Source organism: Amblyomma americanum, chromosome 3 (genome assembly GCF_052857255.1).
Source record: "Amblyomma americanum isolate KBUSLIRL-KWMA chromosome 3, ASM5285725v1, whole genome shotgun sequence".
Lineage (NCBI taxonomy): Eukaryota > Metazoa > Arthropoda > Arachnida > Ixodida > Ixodidae > Amblyomma > Amblyomma americanum.
Window position 1 is genome coordinate 225,244,801 of NC_135499.1, and position 18,307 is coordinate 225,263,107.

The 18,307-nt window shown below is 45.7% G+C and overlaps 2 protein-coding genes across 3 annotated transcripts in view; both read left to right on the plus strand.

The window, feature by feature from the left end:
• Positions 1-18,307, plus strand: part of LOC144126237 (salivary anticoagulant protein P23-like) — a 339,317-nt gene that overhangs the window by 146,412 nt on the left and 174,598 nt on the right. The window lies entirely within an intron of this gene.
• On the plus strand, positions 1,622-18,270 carry LOC144123657 (protein 5NUC-like). The gene is made up of 9 exons (XM_077656453.1): positions 1,622-2,041; positions 4,872-5,009; positions 10,317-10,542; positions 11,435-11,620; positions 12,284-12,484; positions 14,503-14,763; positions 16,022-16,174; positions 17,230-17,421; positions 17,899-18,270. Exons 1-9 carry the CDS (start codon positions 1,622-1,624, stop codon positions 18,018-18,020), a joined length of 1,899 nt encoding a protein of 632 aa, XP_077512579.1. The 3' UTR covers positions 18,021-18,270.

The following is an 18,307-nucleotide window of genomic DNA, read 5'->3' on the forward strand; positions in this document are numbered from 1 at the left end:
CACTCCCTACTTTATCCCTTCCCTTACGGCGCGGTTCAGGTGTCCACACGATATATGAGACAGATACTGCGCCATTTCCTTTCCCCCAAAACCAATTATTATTATCACCACTTTCACATATTTCCACGATATTCAAGCATCCGAATCTATATAGGCTGTAAGTAAAGCTAGCCAAGTTTTTTTTTCTTGACCTAGCTTTTAAAATGCCGGCGTAATCAATGACTAAAGTTTAGGCTTTTTCTCACAGCACGCGAGGAATGCGAAGAAGCTCAAAGTGACGTCGCGGACGGTAAGATATCAAGTCTCCGCTGCCGCCAACGGCACCCTGCCGTGCCTCGTTGTATGCTGCCATACAACGCTCGGCGGGCTTTTGTCTTCGGTGGCGTTGTCTTCTTTTTCCTTCAAACCAAGCGTTTATGCGTTGGTAATGTGCCGATACCGTAGATGATGTTATCATTCGCCCCCACTTAGTGCTGTGCGTTGAGGAGTAGCTTGAAGGCCATTGCGATTTTAAGCGGAGATTACGTCACCATTTCAAACGCTAGCCCAAAACGACTTCGCTTGCTTTACCTTTGAGTTTCACACATTCGACCCCTTTAAGCTCGTCAGATTCTGAAACCTTTGCAGTTGCCCTTTAAAAAACATTCTGTCTTTCTCCCGGATATCGTAAAACAGCTCATTGTCCCAAGTTTCCGGCGGTCAAGACATATAAAGAACGCACTCATATACACAAGTTTAACGCTGTCATGAATTCCCCTTATTTTCCCCATTCTCCCTCTTCCTTCTGGAGCGCTTGCTGTCCTTCGGGCTCGGCGGACGACCAAAGGGTCCGAGCAGAGAAAGAGCTCATTTTCACATGGCCCCAGCACTGCAAATCTAATACGGTTGCTTCCCCTTCCACCTCCGCTACAAAATTATATCTTCTTGAACTTAGCGCGTGTCTATTCGAGTCGAAAAACGTTTATTAATTGATGGGGTGAGTTTTGCTGCAGCAGCGCGTGGGAGCCTCAGTTAGGGACTCCAATTTGTGCTGGTCACCTGGTCGGTTCATCCCGGGACGACCTGGTCAGTGCGGCCACCCACTGCTCAGGGGTGGGATTGGGGTGAAAAAGGAAAGTCTGGATGACAGGAAAGGCCCCGGCGGTGTGGTAGAGAGCGGGAGTATCGCCGAAATCGGGGCAGGAGGGGTATAGGTCCAGGCGGATCTTGTTCAGGGGGTGGAGGATGGGATATCGACGTATGCTCGTCGCGTGCTCTCTTTTTCTCCTCGTCTCGCGTGTCGCTCTCATCGAAAATGTTTACGTGTCAACACGCTCACACATTTATTTTCCTGAATCCTATCACACACTAACTGTCTGAGAGTCATAGGGCAGGCAGCCATGGCGCCACTCGCTCTTCGCTCGTCTTTAAATTGAACTGCCGATTACGACTAGCGAAAGTAAATGTCAAAGTCTCGGATGACAGCAGGCTCTTGTTTACGTTCACAACAGGCACTCAATCACGCGACTCCGCTCAAACAGCCATCTGTCGTGCACCCCAAGACGCCTTTTTTTTTTCTTGGCGATTGAAGTCCTCTCCACAGGAGGCCACTGTGCGGCGTCATTCGTGGAAATTCGACGGAATGTTAAAAGCAGATGCGATGACGCATGTGCGGAACAAGTGCATGAAAGATAATTTTATCTCAGCGTTTTTTTGTTTGTTTGTTCTCGTTTCTCTCGCCTTCGTGCAGGAATCCAGTTACCCCTTCAGTCGTGTAATAATAACTGTTGCTGTCGCTCACATGCGTGCACAGCGCGGCGTCCACCCTTCGGCTCTTCCTGGGATGAAGTGGCTCCCGGCGCTGGTAGTTCTCTGGGCATGTCTAATGGCGCGCCACGGTGCTGCTTCGAACGAATCTTCCGGAGAATTGGAGCTAACGATCCTGCATACCAACGACATTCACTCGCATATCGAGGAGAGTTCCAAATACGGTGGACTGTGCTCAGAAAAGGACAAGAACCTTAGCGCATGCGTAGGAGGCGTCGCCAGAATTGCAAGCAAAGTAAGTGTTTCCAGCAAGATTCTCAGTCCCTGAACTAGAACATAAATACAACTCAGAATAGGTATGGCTATCCGCTACGAAAGTCTGACTTTCTAAATCAGCGCCTGAACAATGAAATGCACATTGGCTGCGGTGCTCTTCGAAATGTCATTCTGTCTCCTGCATACCCGCCGCGATGGTTCAGTGGTGAGGGCGCTCGGCTACTGATCTGGAGTTCCCGGGTTCGAACCCGACAGCGGTGGCTCAGTGTAAAACAGCACACGTGGTTTTAATACCCAGGAGTGAGGACCAGGCTAAACTTCTGTCCGTTGGGGCTTATCGGCCGATAAGCCTAACCAACGTTGACTATAAAGTGTTTATGAAGATTCTTGCTAACAGATTGCAAAAGGTCATAAACGAACAAATGTGCACATTGCTAGAACTGTTCTTGAATGCTGCGATGCCTTCGGGGGCCGAGTTGCCATGATGCAGCTTGACCTTGCAAAGGCCTTCGATCGAGTGTCGCACGACATTCTTTTCGCCATTCTAGAATATGCCAACGTCGGCTTTGTGATAATACAAGGTGTACAAATGGCGTACGACAACTGTGTTACCCGAATTATAGTGAACAAACAGCTGACTGAACCTGTACCTGTGTGTTCTTCGGTCAGGCAGGGTTGCCCGCTCTCGCCTTTGCTCTTTGCGATCTACCTTGAGCCTTTTCTGTTATCACTGTTACACAATGATGGGATCTGCGGTTTCACTCTTCTGTCGGCGCAAGTAAAAGTGCTTGCTTACGCTGATGATATTGCTGTCTTTTTGCGCGGATCAGGAAAGCGTTAAAGAAGTTGTGAAAGTTGCGGGGGAATATTGCAAAAAGACTGGGTCCGAAATTAATTGGGATAAGTGCATAGGTTTTTGGCACGGTGATTGGGACAGCACACCTGCCGTGTTTGCTAACATGAAATGGACGATCTCCCCTGCGAAGTACTGGGGGTACCCTTGGAGCACTATAAAAGCAGTACGGAGTTGTGGGGTGAGATAACGCAGAGTGCAAGGAAAAAAGCGGATGGATGGAAAGGACATGACCTTTCTGTTTTCGCGCGCGCAAGTGTGTGCAATGTATTTTTAATAGCCAGAATTTGGTATTTATTGCAGTTCGTGCTCATTACCCGAGTAAACCTGCAGAAGCTGCATAGAGTGTTTGCTGTCTTTATTTGGAGCTCAAATTGGGAGCGAACAAGTCGAGTTAATCTGTTCCTTCCGGTCAAAAGGGGCGGCCTTGGTCTTTCTAATTTGTTTCTGAAACAAGTTGTTTCAAGATTTTTGTTTCTACGTGATCAAACCGATCCTTTGTTGCGCACAATGTTGCAGGTGCGCTTAGGCAACGTGTTGCCGGAATTTGTTGTGTCCAGTTACCCGGCCACGAATCGTGCTGTAACAGGTTTTTTGCGTGAAGTTGTGGCAGCCTTTCGCACTTTGAACGCTCACTTTTCTACACAGTATCTATGTGCTGTACCCAGGAAAAAACTCTACAAAGATTTGCTGGATATATTTATACCTGCTCCCTTATACCGTTCCTTTTACTGCGGAGGCCCAGGCAAAGATGTGCTAAAGCGAGTTAAGAAGATGCCGGTAAGACCGACTGTCAAATCCTTTTTCTTTAAACTTCATACTGGTACCCTTCCGGTGAAAACATGGCTAAACGATAAAGGCATTTTTGTGCCCTGGACCACCGACTGCATACTCTGCAAAAAACCCGAGACAATCGAACATGTGTTTATCGACTGCTGGGACCCGGTTTTCCACTGGGACATCTTGCAAAGAACATTAAAGAAAGAACTACCTGTAACTCCTTATGGCATCCGGTTTCTACCTATAGAAAGTGAGGAAGTTCCTTACGACATGTTTATGCTACTGGGCCTCCACAGCATCTGGAAAACGAGAATGGCGGCCAGGCACGCCGACGCAAATGTGCGACCAGTGAGGGAAAACTTTATAATAAGTGCAGTTTTCCTGAGAGAAGTTCTCCGCAGTCAACCCCAGCCGCCGGACTGGGTGGCAGTTATGGATGAACTGATTTATAGGAAAATGTTTTAGCCCATTGTCTCGGCCAAAGTGTGGCTAGAGATTTTTATTTCTGCCTATGTATTGTTCACCGGCAATAAAGAAAAAAACCGCGGTGGCTCAGTGGTTAGGACGCTCGCCTACTGATCCGGAGTTCCCGGGTTCGAACCCGACCGCGGCGGCTGCGTTTTTATGGAGGAAAAATGCTAAGGCACCCGTGTGCTGTGCGACGTCTGTGCACGTTAAAGATTCCCAGGAGGTCAAAATTATTCCGGAGCCCTCCAATACGGCACCTCTTTCTTCCTTTCTTCTTTCACTCCCTCCTTTATCTCTTCCCTTACGACGCGGTTGAGGTGTCCAACTATATATGCGACAGATACTGATTGGAAAAATTTTGATTACATGCTGCGCCATTTCCTTTCCCCCAAAACCAATTATAAATTATATTTCACATGTGAATTCTCGGTTAATCTATTGCAAACGCAAAGCAGGCAGCAGGTTGCCTCATTGGGGGCGTTGATGCATATCGAATACAATGTGGTGGGCTGCGGAAAAGAGGCGCTCACAAGAGAGATAAGACGAGATGGACGCAAACTATAAATGAGGTTTATTTGAGGTATAGGGTGCATCAAAAGTTTCAGACCGCAGGGTCTACTTTTCAGCAGTATATTCCGGCACTTGAGGCGCCTATCAGGCTGCGAAGATTCTCGGAGGTGATTTATCTTTATGCAAATTGAGCCGTGCGGGTGTACGTAGCTGACTTTCAATTCTCCTTATTTTCCAGGTTAAAGAACTGAAAAGAGAATATCCTGGTGCACTGTTCATGAACGCAGGAGATTTCTATCAGGGAACTGCGTGGTACAGTATACTCAAGGACCAAATAGTTTCAGCAGTTATGGCGAAGATGGGATACGATTATATAGTAAGTGAAAGTTATACAGCAAACTTGCTTTAATCGGCGTTCTTTATCCACACGTTAAATCTTCAAATGCCATGGATGTATTTAACGTTTAATATGAGACTTTGCTTAGCGACTATCAAGCAGTTGCATCTAAAGGATGACGTAAATGTACAATGGAACTTTGGCTCCTTAATGCCATTTTGCAGCTCCGAGTTACGTTCTGCGTTCAAAATGGAAAATGTGTCGCACAGGCGTAAGCTTAGCTGACATTTTACTGCAACCGTCCATCATCCTGCAATGTGTAACGCGCAGCCTATCTTTGCAAGTTTGTGGTTTATTACTGCAGTGCGAGGTTGCTTTGTTCAATGCAACAATAGCATTAACTTGTCCATAGGCTTAATGAGTGTTTGTAACGAACTGTGCTGAGTTGGAGCGCAGGACGGTTTTTTTATTTGGTAATACAGTTTGTGGTGGTAGTAAGCTACAATTGAGGTTAGCCTTGCGATTAGTTTTCGACAATTGCTACACCTTCACGACACGTAAATATTAATTAAATATGAGAATATGAGGCACAGGTCTGTCACCTAGCAGATCTCTCTCTTGAGGGAAGCGAGTTGGATGCGCCTGTCCGCGTTGAGATCTGGGCAGCACGTCAGACCTCACACGCCACATGAACACAGTGGAGACGATACCGGGCCCGCGTTATGCATACACATTTGAACGCGAGCAGAACCTGTGCAAATGTAGTGCAGCAGAGTGGTTCTATTTAGTTCCTTGGGCACATTCGTTGGTAGGATACCAGATGGACCTGAAATGGCTGATCATCGTTTCTTTAAAAATCTCTTGGCCTTGGAGGAATTTTTCCTGATTGCTCAGCTGGCACCGCGTCACAGATGAAGCTGCCAGCCATCTCGTTTCTGAAGACACCGATGAACTGAAAACGTGTAAAGAATCCTGTGGAAAGCCGTGCTCTAACTTTTTACGGGCAGATTTCGGATCCGTAAGGACTACAACAAGTTGGGCCGGGATAGACCCTAGCTTCCGCAATGCCGCCTCAGCGCAACGCTTTCTGCCGTCGGGGCGGACCCATCTTTAGTACTACAGGCAGACCAGGCGGCGATCAAAGCCGCTATACGAAACGTGACTGCGCTACAGTTTCACTGATCTTGTCCACAGAACCAACACTAAAAGCTAAGGTAGATGGTGTTAAAGTAACCTTTCAAAATGCGGGAGTACCAACAAACGCGTTTCCGCCAGAGGAGTACTCCGCTTAGCTCGTTTGCGAGGAGTACGCGAGAGCGTGCATTCTCGAATGCTACTGGCAGCGCCCACTACACCGAGAGGCACAGCACACACTGAACAGAACGGCAGAACTGAACAGAGCGCTTCGGAGGTTGCGCTTCGGAGGATACGGGTCGGGGTTGCCCTCACTCCAGCTGTGACACGCAAGTGGCCGCATTTCAAAGACTTATATCCCCGCACCGGGTGTCCAGTCAGCAAGAACAGAGAATGTGAGGCGGATATCCACCACCCGCTGTGGGACTGCCCGGAGCTGAAGCCGACAAGAATTCGGCACCTGGCGGCAGTGGGACTCTCACCGGACAATCCGGATTGCTATATTGCCTGGACACAGGGTCCATATCATCGTTCACTTCTTGATTTCATCAAATCAGCCCACCTTTTTTCATTTATTTAAGCATCTTACTCATCTCTCACTTCATAGTTTTTATGCCCTGAGGCAATAAACATCACTTCAAAAAACAAAAAAAAAAACGAACGGAGCTAAAATGGAGTATGCCGTCCTCTACAAAGCGAGTACAGTAGAGGAGAGCTTACTCCTTTTTTATTCCCTTGTAGGCTTATTCGTGCTTAAAGTGCATGCAGCACCGCAGGTGGCTGCGAGACATCCATGTTCCTACAGTACCTAAATTCTGCTGCATTGCTTTTGGAGGCTCACGAAAAAAGAAATCAGTGCAGAAGGAATACTTTCTAAAACTCGTTGCATCTGTGTGTCATTGATTCGAAGCTTTTACATTTGCTGATAAATAAAAGCAGTTCAAAGCACGGTCGACCGGTGCCGTAAACATTTCGTTTATTTTATTTGCATTCAACTGGCGATTGTTTTCTACAGCTTTGATCCCGATGTGGCTCAGTTCACTGCGTGGCGTATTGACGTCAACGCAAAGGGGATTTCGTAATCCAACACGTCGATAGAAAAGGCCAAGTACGCCTCGACACATCCAGCGGGGGAGATGTGCAGAAACATTTGCTCTGTTATGGGCGTGCGGGGGTGTGATCACGCTGCGGGTGAACAAGACGTATTGCCTATACGAGCTCAGTCATAATAAGAAGCAGTTTCTAAAGTTATGATCGCATGAGATTCCTTAAATGCTAGCAAACTAGCTCGAATCTGTATGAAAAAAAAAATCACTATTATATTTCATTCTTGCAGCTGTCGGAAAATAAACAATTTAAATGCGAAGTTACAGCGTTCCATGAACTCCACTTCCACTTTACAGCGCAATAGAATTCACTACTCCTCCCCCCTTCTAAACCAATGCCTCGTTGCCCACTTGTCGAATAAAAAGCAAGTGTTCAGTCTAGCCGGACTTAGTGAAAGGAGCGTTGTGAGAATAAATGGCTGCGCCTTGTAGTATAGGCTGGCAATAGTGCGGCGTAAACCATTGTTATCTAAATATAGGTTGGTCAGCGACAATATCTGGTCGCTGCGTGGGTGCGTACATATGGGGTACATTGGTATGCCGGCATGTTGGTTATATCACAGGACTCTGGTAATATCGAACTATAACGCGCTGCGCGAGTTGGCGTGTCATTGGTAGGAACCTCATCTCGTGAACCTTGTGTACCTTCTTATCAGTAATTAGTTTCCTGCCGTGTTTTAGAGCGCAGCTCTTAAGCGCCCCTTCGTGGGTTGAGCCGCATTGCCGCCGCAGGTGTAACCGAGCCGTACCATAAATAAATATGAATAAAGATTGCCGTGACTGGGACTCGAACCTGTGGCGGCGCGAACAGATCAGCTCCATGGCCACTTCACGAAAGCACTAGTTTATAGCCGCAGCCGGTCACGTCTCGTGTTAAACTGCAACACACTCTCGTGCTGTACTGTCGGGGACAAAAGTCTCCAGGACGCGTCATCGGGAACCGAAGCTGATGGCTCCGTGATTAGCCGCGGGCTAGAAACCACACTTGACGAGGTGAAAGTCGGACTCGTTGTTGTTGTTGTTCCCCTCACAAAATGGCACGTACCCACAAGGGGGATTGGCCATAACCAGGCGGTGACTATTTAAATTGCAGATTGCATATGGCAAACGTGGGATGACCTAACAAAAATTGTGTAACTCTGTTTCCGTAGCAGAGGAGGTTTCAGGAGGTTAGGGCGGCCTAACAAACTGAAAATTAGGTAAGAGAATCAGTTAAAAAAAAAGAGATTGAGAGAGAGAGAGAGAGAGAGAGAGAGAGAGAGTAGGAATTGAAAAAAGTAGTTACCCAAATACTATAGCTTATGATGGTATGGGCAGTACGAAAGCCTATGAAGGTAGACGTTTTGATTCTAGGAATAATTTTGAACGGCAGAGCAAACATTCCCATTGGTATGGCCAAGCATAGAAGCGCCAAGGGACAGAACAACCGCAGAAGACAGGCGCAAATTGAGATTCTGCATTGGGACCTCTAATAGTCGCCTCCGGATCGATGAGTAGCGACGACAAAAGAGAAGAAAGTGCTCTATTGTTTCCGGCTCAGCGCAATACGGACACAATGGGGAGACCGTCAGACGAGGCCTGTCGAGGTAAAAATTTAGGTGCGGCACCCGGCAACGAAGACGCGTGAAGGAAACTTCAAGTTTGCGCGATCGCCATGCTGTGCTTCTCCAAGGGAACAGGAGGTGTTGGAAGTCGTCCAATGAAGTAAGGGCTGATGCGCCAAATTCTTTCATTACAGTGTACATTCGAAAACGTGCCACCGTGATGTAAGCAGTTGTAGGAAGGGGTTCAACAATCGTTCCACTCAGGGCTGCCTTCGCTAGAGCATCAGCTGGTTCATTTATTAGAAGACCCCTGTGCCCAGGAACCCAAACAAATAGAATTGATTTGATATGTTGAGCGATCAGGAATTTTAGTATTCGAAAGAGCTGCGATTCAGTGCACGCAGACAGGGAAGTGCATAAGGATAACGAGTCCGTAACTATAATTGCCGCTGATAAAGAGATGGGTACCTTGCGCAGAGCCAGAACCACTGCTAGAAACTCAGCCAGATAGATAGGTGTGAAATCTTGAAGGCGGAGAGAAGAACACCAGTCAAGGGACTGGGAGTAAATGCCTAAACCTGCCTTTTCGTCACGCACCGAGCCACCAGTCGCAATAGCGACATGTGTGCAGAAGGTCGACAAGTAATCCGGCAACATACCATTTAACAAAGAGAAAGGCAGTAATTTGGCATTATGTGGGTAAATAACGTCGAAGATGATGGTCAAAGTTAAGGGAATGGACCGCACCGGAACAATTTCAGGTATTCGCACATTTATTGGGCCCAGCAAGGATTCAACAAAACAGATTTGGGGAGATTGAAGCCGAGACCAACCGACACCCAAGAACTCCACTCGCTGCCCTAGGAAGATCAAATCGGATGCATGCTGCTCCGAGTCGCAAAATTCTGAAAACGTCTGTACCGTCAACAGGCGAAACCTCGCAGTAAGAGGCGGCACCCGCTCTTCCAGATACAAAACATTGTTTGCCAAGTCGGACTCGCGTGCTGTGATGTGTGCTAGTGATAGCAGGTGATAGTTAACAAACGTGGCAGCTATAGCCAAAATCGCTTGTTACCCGTCCTGGAGAATTTTGTTGTTGTTGTTGTTAGCCTATCAAAAGATGGCACATACCCACACTGGGGGATCGGCCAAGAATCGGGTGGCTATTCACTTGAAGAATTTTGTCCCCCATCGTACACTGCGCATCGGCGTCTTCTTCAGCTAATACTGCTATCGAACTAATATACACAATCTCGCGCGCTGTGCCTTGCACATCGTCGTCTTCATTAACTAACACTACTATCAAACTACGGTGGTCGCCAGACATGCCGACGACCCAGCAAAGCAAAACAATGAGCCTACAGAGCTTGAGACACCGACAGAGCTGCGCTGAAATTTCGCATTAAGGAGTATAGTAATCGTCCTTAGACATTTTTTTTTTAATGGCAGACGGTAAAGAAGTACTAACAAGTGTCTTGCATGCATATCAACACAGAGTTTTGTTCTTCTGCGCCTGTAGTTGCTGATGATCAAATCGCTCTTATTTTTTTCTGTAAACGCAGTGCCTTGGAAATCACGAATTTGACGACGGGCCCAAAGGACTTGCGCCATTTCTTGAAGCTATGCAGGATGCGAATGTTACTGTCGTGAATACCAACGCAAATTTTTCTAATGACGCCGCACTGCGAGACATTCACCTCCCGAGGTCCGTCACGTTCACTATCAACGACACCCAGATTGGAGTCGTTGGAGCTGTTCTTCATGAAACGAAGGTTCTTTCAAATCCCGGTGAGTGACTCGGCAAAACAAAAGAAAAACAGGATTTTTAAGAGTCTGCTTGCGATATGTTTTGGCGGCGACTGGCATTTGACCACGTCTACGGCATCCAGCAACCGTTCCGTTCAACGGATCTTCTCAATCATAACCAAGTTTCGTTAGTTAAAATTTCATTTTAAATATACCACCTATGCAACACTTAATGTGAATATCTCTTTAATAATACTTTTTTAAATTCACTGTTGGCTATGAATCTTCACTGAGGAGTTCAGAAATGATGAAAGCCTTCTTAAACAAGTGCTCTGATTATACGGCAGCGTCTCCAGTGACTTCTCTGCATGCTCATGGACGAGTGCGCATGCACGCGCGCGCGCGTGTATTGCTTTCTTCTAAAAGTTAGGTCTAGCGTTCTCGAGTTTCTCATTCTGGCAGTATCTACAAAAACGAACGCGAAATCGTCCGACGAATGCGAAAATAAAGCTGAGCTTGACCGTGGTCGGTAATGCAGATAATGGTTTCTATGAGGTCCTGAGTGACTCTGCATTCCGTCATACATTTTAGCAGTTGGGCAGTTACAAAGAAAGGGGCTGACAAATGTTTTTAGTGCAGCCACTACGCTCGCGTGCATTTAATTGGCTAGACCCTAAAAGTTTATTGGATCACCCCCTTCCTTTGCTTTAATTTTTCGCTCGTATTTCGTCCTGCCACAAGGTTAGCTTCCTTTCTCCTGTTTTATTGTAAACGTCTCTTCGCTGTCTCCTTTCTCCTCCGATCACCATGGGCATTACTGCCGAAAGTAAAGGCGAACCATTATTAATCATGGCCTCATTACTAGCTCCTGCCCCCTGTGAAACTGTTACGCTCACAGTTGTCCTTGGCGTGACTTATTTTTTTCCCATTACAGGAAATGTCACGTTCCGAAACGATCTAGACAGTATTCAGGAAGAAGCCAAAAAGCTCGAAGAAAATGGTACAAAAATTATCGTCGCCATTACTCACGTTGGATATCCTCGAGAATTGGAAATTGCGTTACAGGTGAAAGAAGTCGATATTGTCGTTGGAGGTCACACGAACACGTTTTTGTACCACGGTGAGTGACGACATCCGCTACCCAACTGCGCAGTATCCGCTGTTAGAAGACTACATACAGCTCATCATCGCATCTACTCTCTCTAGCTCGCATTTTTTTTCTCCAAGAGAACACTTTACATAGATATGGACATAATTTCAAAATTTCAGCGTTAAATCTAAAGTTAAAGAATAAAAGCAAGCTGTTCAGTCAAAAGTGAAAATAATTGTATGTCGATTTCAGTTTGCACTGTAGCAGACACTACATATATGGCAAGCCAATATTTCATGCAACGACTTTCGTTGTCGCACGTCTCTGGCACGGGGAAAAAAAACACAGATCTTGTAAATTTACGGGAAAAATACATATACACTGCAAAGCGCAATATGGTTGCTTCAGAAGCAGTCTTGGAATGCTAATCTGTATATGTACTTAATAATGGTGCAAACGGACACTACGCGGAGTATATTAAAGTCTGTCACGTTAGGAGATTTGTTATAATGCAGCCGGCACATACATGTACCTCTGCGACGTCTTTGCCCCCCCCCCCCCCCCCCAAAAAAAAAAAAAAAAAAACCCTGAGGACTGCAAGCGATCCAAATGCGGTCGGCGACTCGAAACCTAAAATATTAATAAACAGGTTTAAGCAGCCTACAAACAAAAGCATGTATCTCCACATTTCAGGAGAGGGCTACCCCGAAGAGAACAAACCTGAGGGCGACTACCCAACAGTCGTGAACAGATCCGACGGAAGTCGTGCTCTGGTTGTTCAGGACTTCTGGTTCGGAAAGTTCCTTGGCTTTCTTAAAGCGACGTTCAACGCATCCGGACACGTGGTGAAATGGGAAGGAAATCCCATTCTCATGAATGCCTCAGTCGACGAAGGTAATAAACCTTTATTTATTTTATTCTGTACAGAAGTTTAATGCCTGAAATACCAATAGTTTAAAAATTGTTGTTCTTTAAAACATTCTTTACGCTTCACAATTTTGTTTTAGTTTGAGGCTTTTTTTCTTCAATTCAGCTTCCAAAATTTCTACGGCACAATGAACTGCAACTGTGTAGACTGATCGAGTTTGTCGTGCTACAATACTCGTGTTACATGAAGCCAATGGTGAAGAATTAACCGGAATATGTCACGCTGTTTAAATGCAGAAAAGGAGGACAGCTATTAACAGCTGTTCGAAACATGTATTAGCTAACGAGAGAGCTAAAAAGGAAGGGGAATTTTTTTTGGGGGTATAATTAACCATCAAGGCAAAGCTGTGCAATGCGAAGTCTGAAAACAACTTCTATAAGGGGATCTGCACATTACTCATGCAGGCTTCTCTTGCGTGCAGTTGAAATTTTGTTCCGCAACTCATTAAATGTAAGCTTTGGAGGGCAGTAAAAGGAAAATTACGCTGTTTTCGAGGATAAAAATGGTGCATGTGAGGAAGCTATTGCCAAGAAGCCCTTGCAGAAAAATTTTGGGCAGTGCGGTGGCTTGGCACAATTTCCAGTATGCTGAAAGCAGACAGAATTGCACAACAACAAAAATGTTTCGAAATTGCGTTTTCAAAAGCAGGATCGCGGTTGTTGACTTAATACACCGCGATAGAGCAAAAAGTTTCACTAGTAATCGCGTACAGGCAGTGGCCAAATGGCCCAGTCTATCGTTGTCGACAGTTTATTGAGCTAAATCACGAAATCACCTGTTCGGGGTCAGATTTATAGCATTAGCACGTTCATCTATAAGCTTCAAGAGAAAAATAACTAATATCAAAGGGGAAAGAGAATTGACACAGTATTAGTAAAATACGGAGGTCTCGGAGGTAAAATAGCGTTCAGTCAGGCTTCATCGAAGATCGAATAATAACAGAGCGCAGAATTATGGGGGCATCTTGCGGAACATGATGATGAGCCGGCGAACGATGTTGGTCAGCATTCAGTCAGGGCATGCCTGAGGGGAACACAAATCATCGTAGGCAATATTCTTTGACGTTTTGTGCCGCATGTAGAAAGATATACCAAAATCTGATCGCCCCGTTCTTCGCAGTTCCAAGTATCTCGGCTGCATGCCTCTTCTCACAAGCCAAGTCGTTCCAAGTGGCCTAAATTCATGTAGGCCAGTACGACATGTACCCTGTGTCACAAGAATAATCAAGCCAGTGGTATCCTCGGATAAGTTCGTCGGTCTTTATCGCAGTCAAAGGTGCTCGTTTTAAAATGTTCACATCAAGGTGACTCGACTACTGATCCGGAGTTCCCGGGTTCGAACCCGACCGCGGCGGCTGCGTTTTTATGGAGGAAAAACGCTAAGGCGCCCGTGTGCTGTGCGATGTCAGTGCACGTTAAAGATCCCCAGGTGGTCGAAATTATTCCGGAGCCCTCCACTACGGCATCTCCTCTTCCTTTCTTCTTTCACTCCCTCCTTTATCCCTTCCCTTACGGCGTGGTTCAGGTGTCCAATGATATATGAGACAGATACTGCGCCATTTCCTTTCCCCCAAAACCAATTATTATTATTATTATTATTATTATTATTATTATTATTATTATTATTATTATTATTATTATTATTATTATTATTATTATTATTATCGAGGTGACGAAATTGCGTGGCAGAGGACAAACAGCGAATACGGAAACGTCTGGTACAAAAAAGTTTTATTTCAGTAATGACTTTTAGCATAGCGTAGGCGCACTGGTGGTGACTTTTATCGGACTATCGAGCTTCCTGCCACGCATGCGCAGTGGCCAGGAGAGTCCGCGTGCCTGCTACTTTGCATACGCAGGTAGCAGTCTACGCTGTTTCACCTCCGCTATGCTCCGATTTTCTCATAACATGTAAGCAAAAAAATAATGCATTACGTTAGCATTGCGGGTGCGAGAACTCGCCGTCTTTTTGTTCATTTTTTCAGACAATGAGACGCTGGAGATCATAGAAGAGTACAAGCCGAACGTGACCGCTGCAATCGCCGAGCGCATCGGGTACACGAAGGTTCTGCTGGAGCAGACGGACAACATCTGCCGCCTGCGCGAGTGCAACCAGGGCAACATGATGACAGACGCCTACTTCGCCTACTACGCGGACATGGAGAGCAGCGACCCCAGGCTGTGGTCCGACGTCAACGGGGCCGTGCTCAACGGGGGCACCATCAGGGCCCCGCTTCAGCAGGGAAGTAAGCATGGCTTGTGCAGATCAACTATCGGCTGATGCATGACGTGATATTGGGAAGGGTAGCCGAGTTGCGCTATCAGTTAGGCTCTTAATATCGACAGCTATACTGGTTTGCGTTGCTATTGCTGGATTAATATCTGCTCACTATAAAATAATCCCAGCGCTTATTAACAGCTACTATATAGTTTTAAGAAGCCTTGTGAACGCGGTGGAGGAAGAGAGAGCCCTTCACTGCTCACAAATAGCAAATAATGTTTACGTTCTGCCTTAAAATATAGTTGCAAAATTGATTTCAAGGGCTCTTTCGTGTCTTTCGTACCACTGGATTGCCATTCTCATAGTTGTCCCAGACACGCTATAGCTTTCCCAAACTGTTATATATATATACACAGTGAAATGGTCTAAAACCCTGATGAAGGACAGTCCACCGTCCGAAACCGTTGGTAAATAAACCAAGATAATCGTACCAGTTGTGACCGTTTCACTGTGCAAGTTTTCATTAGCCCGTTGAGCAACGCCGACTGCTTCCACTATATATTTGCTGCCATTTTAATATCTCTAGCATTCTTAAGCCATTGTATTGCGGCATTTACGTAGTTTACGTATACATGCACACAATAAATCTGTCTTATCCGCAGTTCATGGCATATTCTGATAAATTATTCTTCAATGCTTCATAAACTTTATTGTTATTACAGAACTGCTTAGCCGTACTCAACTTCGTGTCCAAACCTCCTGCGGTACCAGCCAGCTGCAGTGGTTATTTTCCTGTGTCTTGACCTCAGGAAATGAATAGCGTGCGCTACAAAAATTCTGAGCTGTTTCGCAGTTCGCTGGTTTCGTTGTGCAGCTGTTCACCTGCAGTATGTTATTGATCTTAGCCGTTATGAATATTTCTGTTTTTTTTTAACCTATTCCTTCCTTCATCAATGCCACCTCGTCCTTACATCATGGTTTGTATTGTTAAATCTGCGTTTGCACACTTAGTTAGCATCGTATTGCTACCATTACAGGATTGAATTATCGAAAAAGAGGTTGTTCTTTGGCACATTTTTGTTACGGATTAATCGAACGACCAATCACTTCACTGACTGATTGATTTAGGTTGTACTCGCAACCCCCAGAAGCAGTGGGACGATAGGCGTTGTCAGCAAAAATAATGCCCTGACAGATGCGCAGCTTAGCTGAGTGTTTTCAATTTCTTTTCTCGACGCCTGACTTGTGAGACACGTTTCACGCGTTTTCTTTCTTTTTGCAAGACATCACCTTGGGCGACATTCTGCAGACAGCACCATTTGGACAGACCGTAGTTGTGGTTACGTTGTACGGCTACCAACTGAAAGAGATGTTCGAGCACTCCGTCGCCAACTACAGCTACATGAAGAGAAAAGGGGAATTTCTTCAAGTCTCTGGTGCGTGGAATTAGTAGCTTCGTATACTTTTATTTTAGCAGTGGTTTACGGCGCCGCGTGCAAGCCATATACTACTGCTAGCAAACCTACTGTTGTCCTTTGCAGTGCTTCTTTTACAATTTGATTTAGAACCCGTGAATGAAAATGTGTCGCCTGATCAGCCACTAATCTTAATTCGAAGCAATATTAGACAGAAAAGAGGCTATCGGGGGGAGGGGGGTATTCTAGTGTCGCCCGTAATTTATAGACCTGCATATACAGTGCGGTAAGTCGGTAAGCTTGACAGTACCTCAAGATGTAAATTAATGCTGCTAATCAGAAATGATGTAACTATATTCTGCAACAAAAGAGCACGGACCGTGTGCCGCACCACAAAGCAGCCTCTCACAGAATAAAAAAAAAATTATTTGGCCGCACAAGCCACAGACGTAAATGAACGGGCCGTCTACGAATCGCTTCGCAAAGTGCCGTCTAACATCACCGCGCAATTTCTACTGACGCCCCAACAATTCTGTTTGAGTGCAGCTGCGTGCGCGTGGCCCCACATGCGTTCGAAAGTTCACCTTTTCTGTGCATCACTTTTAATTGTGACGCAATTGTAGAATATTGCAAAACACCGTTATGAACATATCGATAGGGGTGGTTAATTGACCTTCCGATGTGTGGCCAAATCTTGCTTTTAAAGTTTGCCCTTTGCTCGCACCGGGTATTAAGACTGCCAGAGAAAGCCGATGGGGTGCCTTCTTGGCAAGGAATAACAGAAAACTACAGTCTTACGATCTGAAAAACGTTGCGTTTCTAAACAACTTCCCGCGAAAATGCGATTGTCCAAAACTTGTTTTGATGCGTGAACTCGCTCATGTTTAAAAGAAATTTTTGTTATGGCACAAGCTCATTAGTGAACGACAGCCGGTCGGATTACTTGGTCCAGTTGAGCTTAAAGGCCCTACTCTCTTTACTCTCCACTGTGCTCTGTAGCGAATAACGAAAGGGCAATAAAGTTCGTGCTGTCTTCGCACGTTGAAACTAGGTTTGCTTTCTTCCTTTTTTTTCAGGCATACACGTAGTGTACAACCTGACTGCGCAGCCTAATTGCCGCGTCGTATCTGTCGAAATACTGTGCACAAGGTGCCAAGTGCCGGTGTATCAGAAGCTGGAAGACTGTGAAATTTATAACATTGTTACAACTGATTTTGTGGCCAGAGGCGGGGACGGCTTTGCAAAGGCGACAAACGTTAGCGATTCCGGTACGTTCGTTGCACCATTTTTTACACCAGCCTTTTCGCCTCGTGCGTAGCTCTCTCAGGAAGCTAGGATAGCCAGATAGTCTGCTTTTTATATTCCTGGTTGCATAATAAGATTAGAGGGCAGCTGATGAACAGCTGTTTGGCAATACTGACTAAAATAGCGAGGATCACCCTGGCGCTCACTATTTCAGTCAATAGACATTGGTTATAAGCGCAAAAGCATTTGCGAAATTGGGATCCATCCTACTTTACGTAGCCTAGTGCTTTTTTACATTCAATTCCTTCAATACATCATTGCTTTTTATTTTACCTCCTCTTGTTCGTCGACTAGAATTCGAATGCAGGTCGAGCATATTAGGTGATGTGTTGAACTTTATGCCACATGTTTTCCGAAAGCTATTTTATCCTAAGATTTTTTCATGTGATGAACAAAAACAGAATTTCGGTGCTTAACTCTCATTTTTGCCTTCGCCGCAGGCCCAGTGGACTTTGATGTTCTAAGGGAATATATCAATAAAACATCACCAATAAAAACGCCGGTAGAGGGTCGCATCACAATATATGGCAACATAACAGAAGACGAAAAACCCGCATCATAAAAAGCCGAAGAGCGCCGGCACTGCACGAAGCATCAGGATATGCACCACTTCAAGTATGAGTGCAGTGCTCCCAACCGGAACTATAAATACGTCTTTCCTGCTGCGATCTCATCGTCATGGACAAAGGCAGACACTGCTGGTTGAGGTAATTTTATTTGCCTCAACGGAATTCAACGAGCTGCAAGGCATGTCTTTACTGCCTTTTCATTGCACCTAGTCTTTGGTGCTGGAATAAAACACTTGCTCGCATAATCAGCAGTGTCGGCTCAAGCAGCATGACACCTGCG

Coding starts and splice junctions, on each gene's coding strand:
- LOC144123657 (XM_077656453.1), top strand. CDS start 1,622: ATGTTAAAAGCAGATGCGATGACGCATGTGCGGAACAAGTGCATGAAA. Junction 12,485..14,502: donor GAATGCCTCAGTCGACGAAG/GTAATAAACCTT, acceptor TCATTTTTTCAG/ACAATGAGACGCTGGAGATC. Junction 14,764..16,021: donor GGCCCCGCTTCAGCAGGGAA/GTAAGCATGGCT, acceptor TCTTTTTGCAAG/ACATCACCTTGGGCGACATT.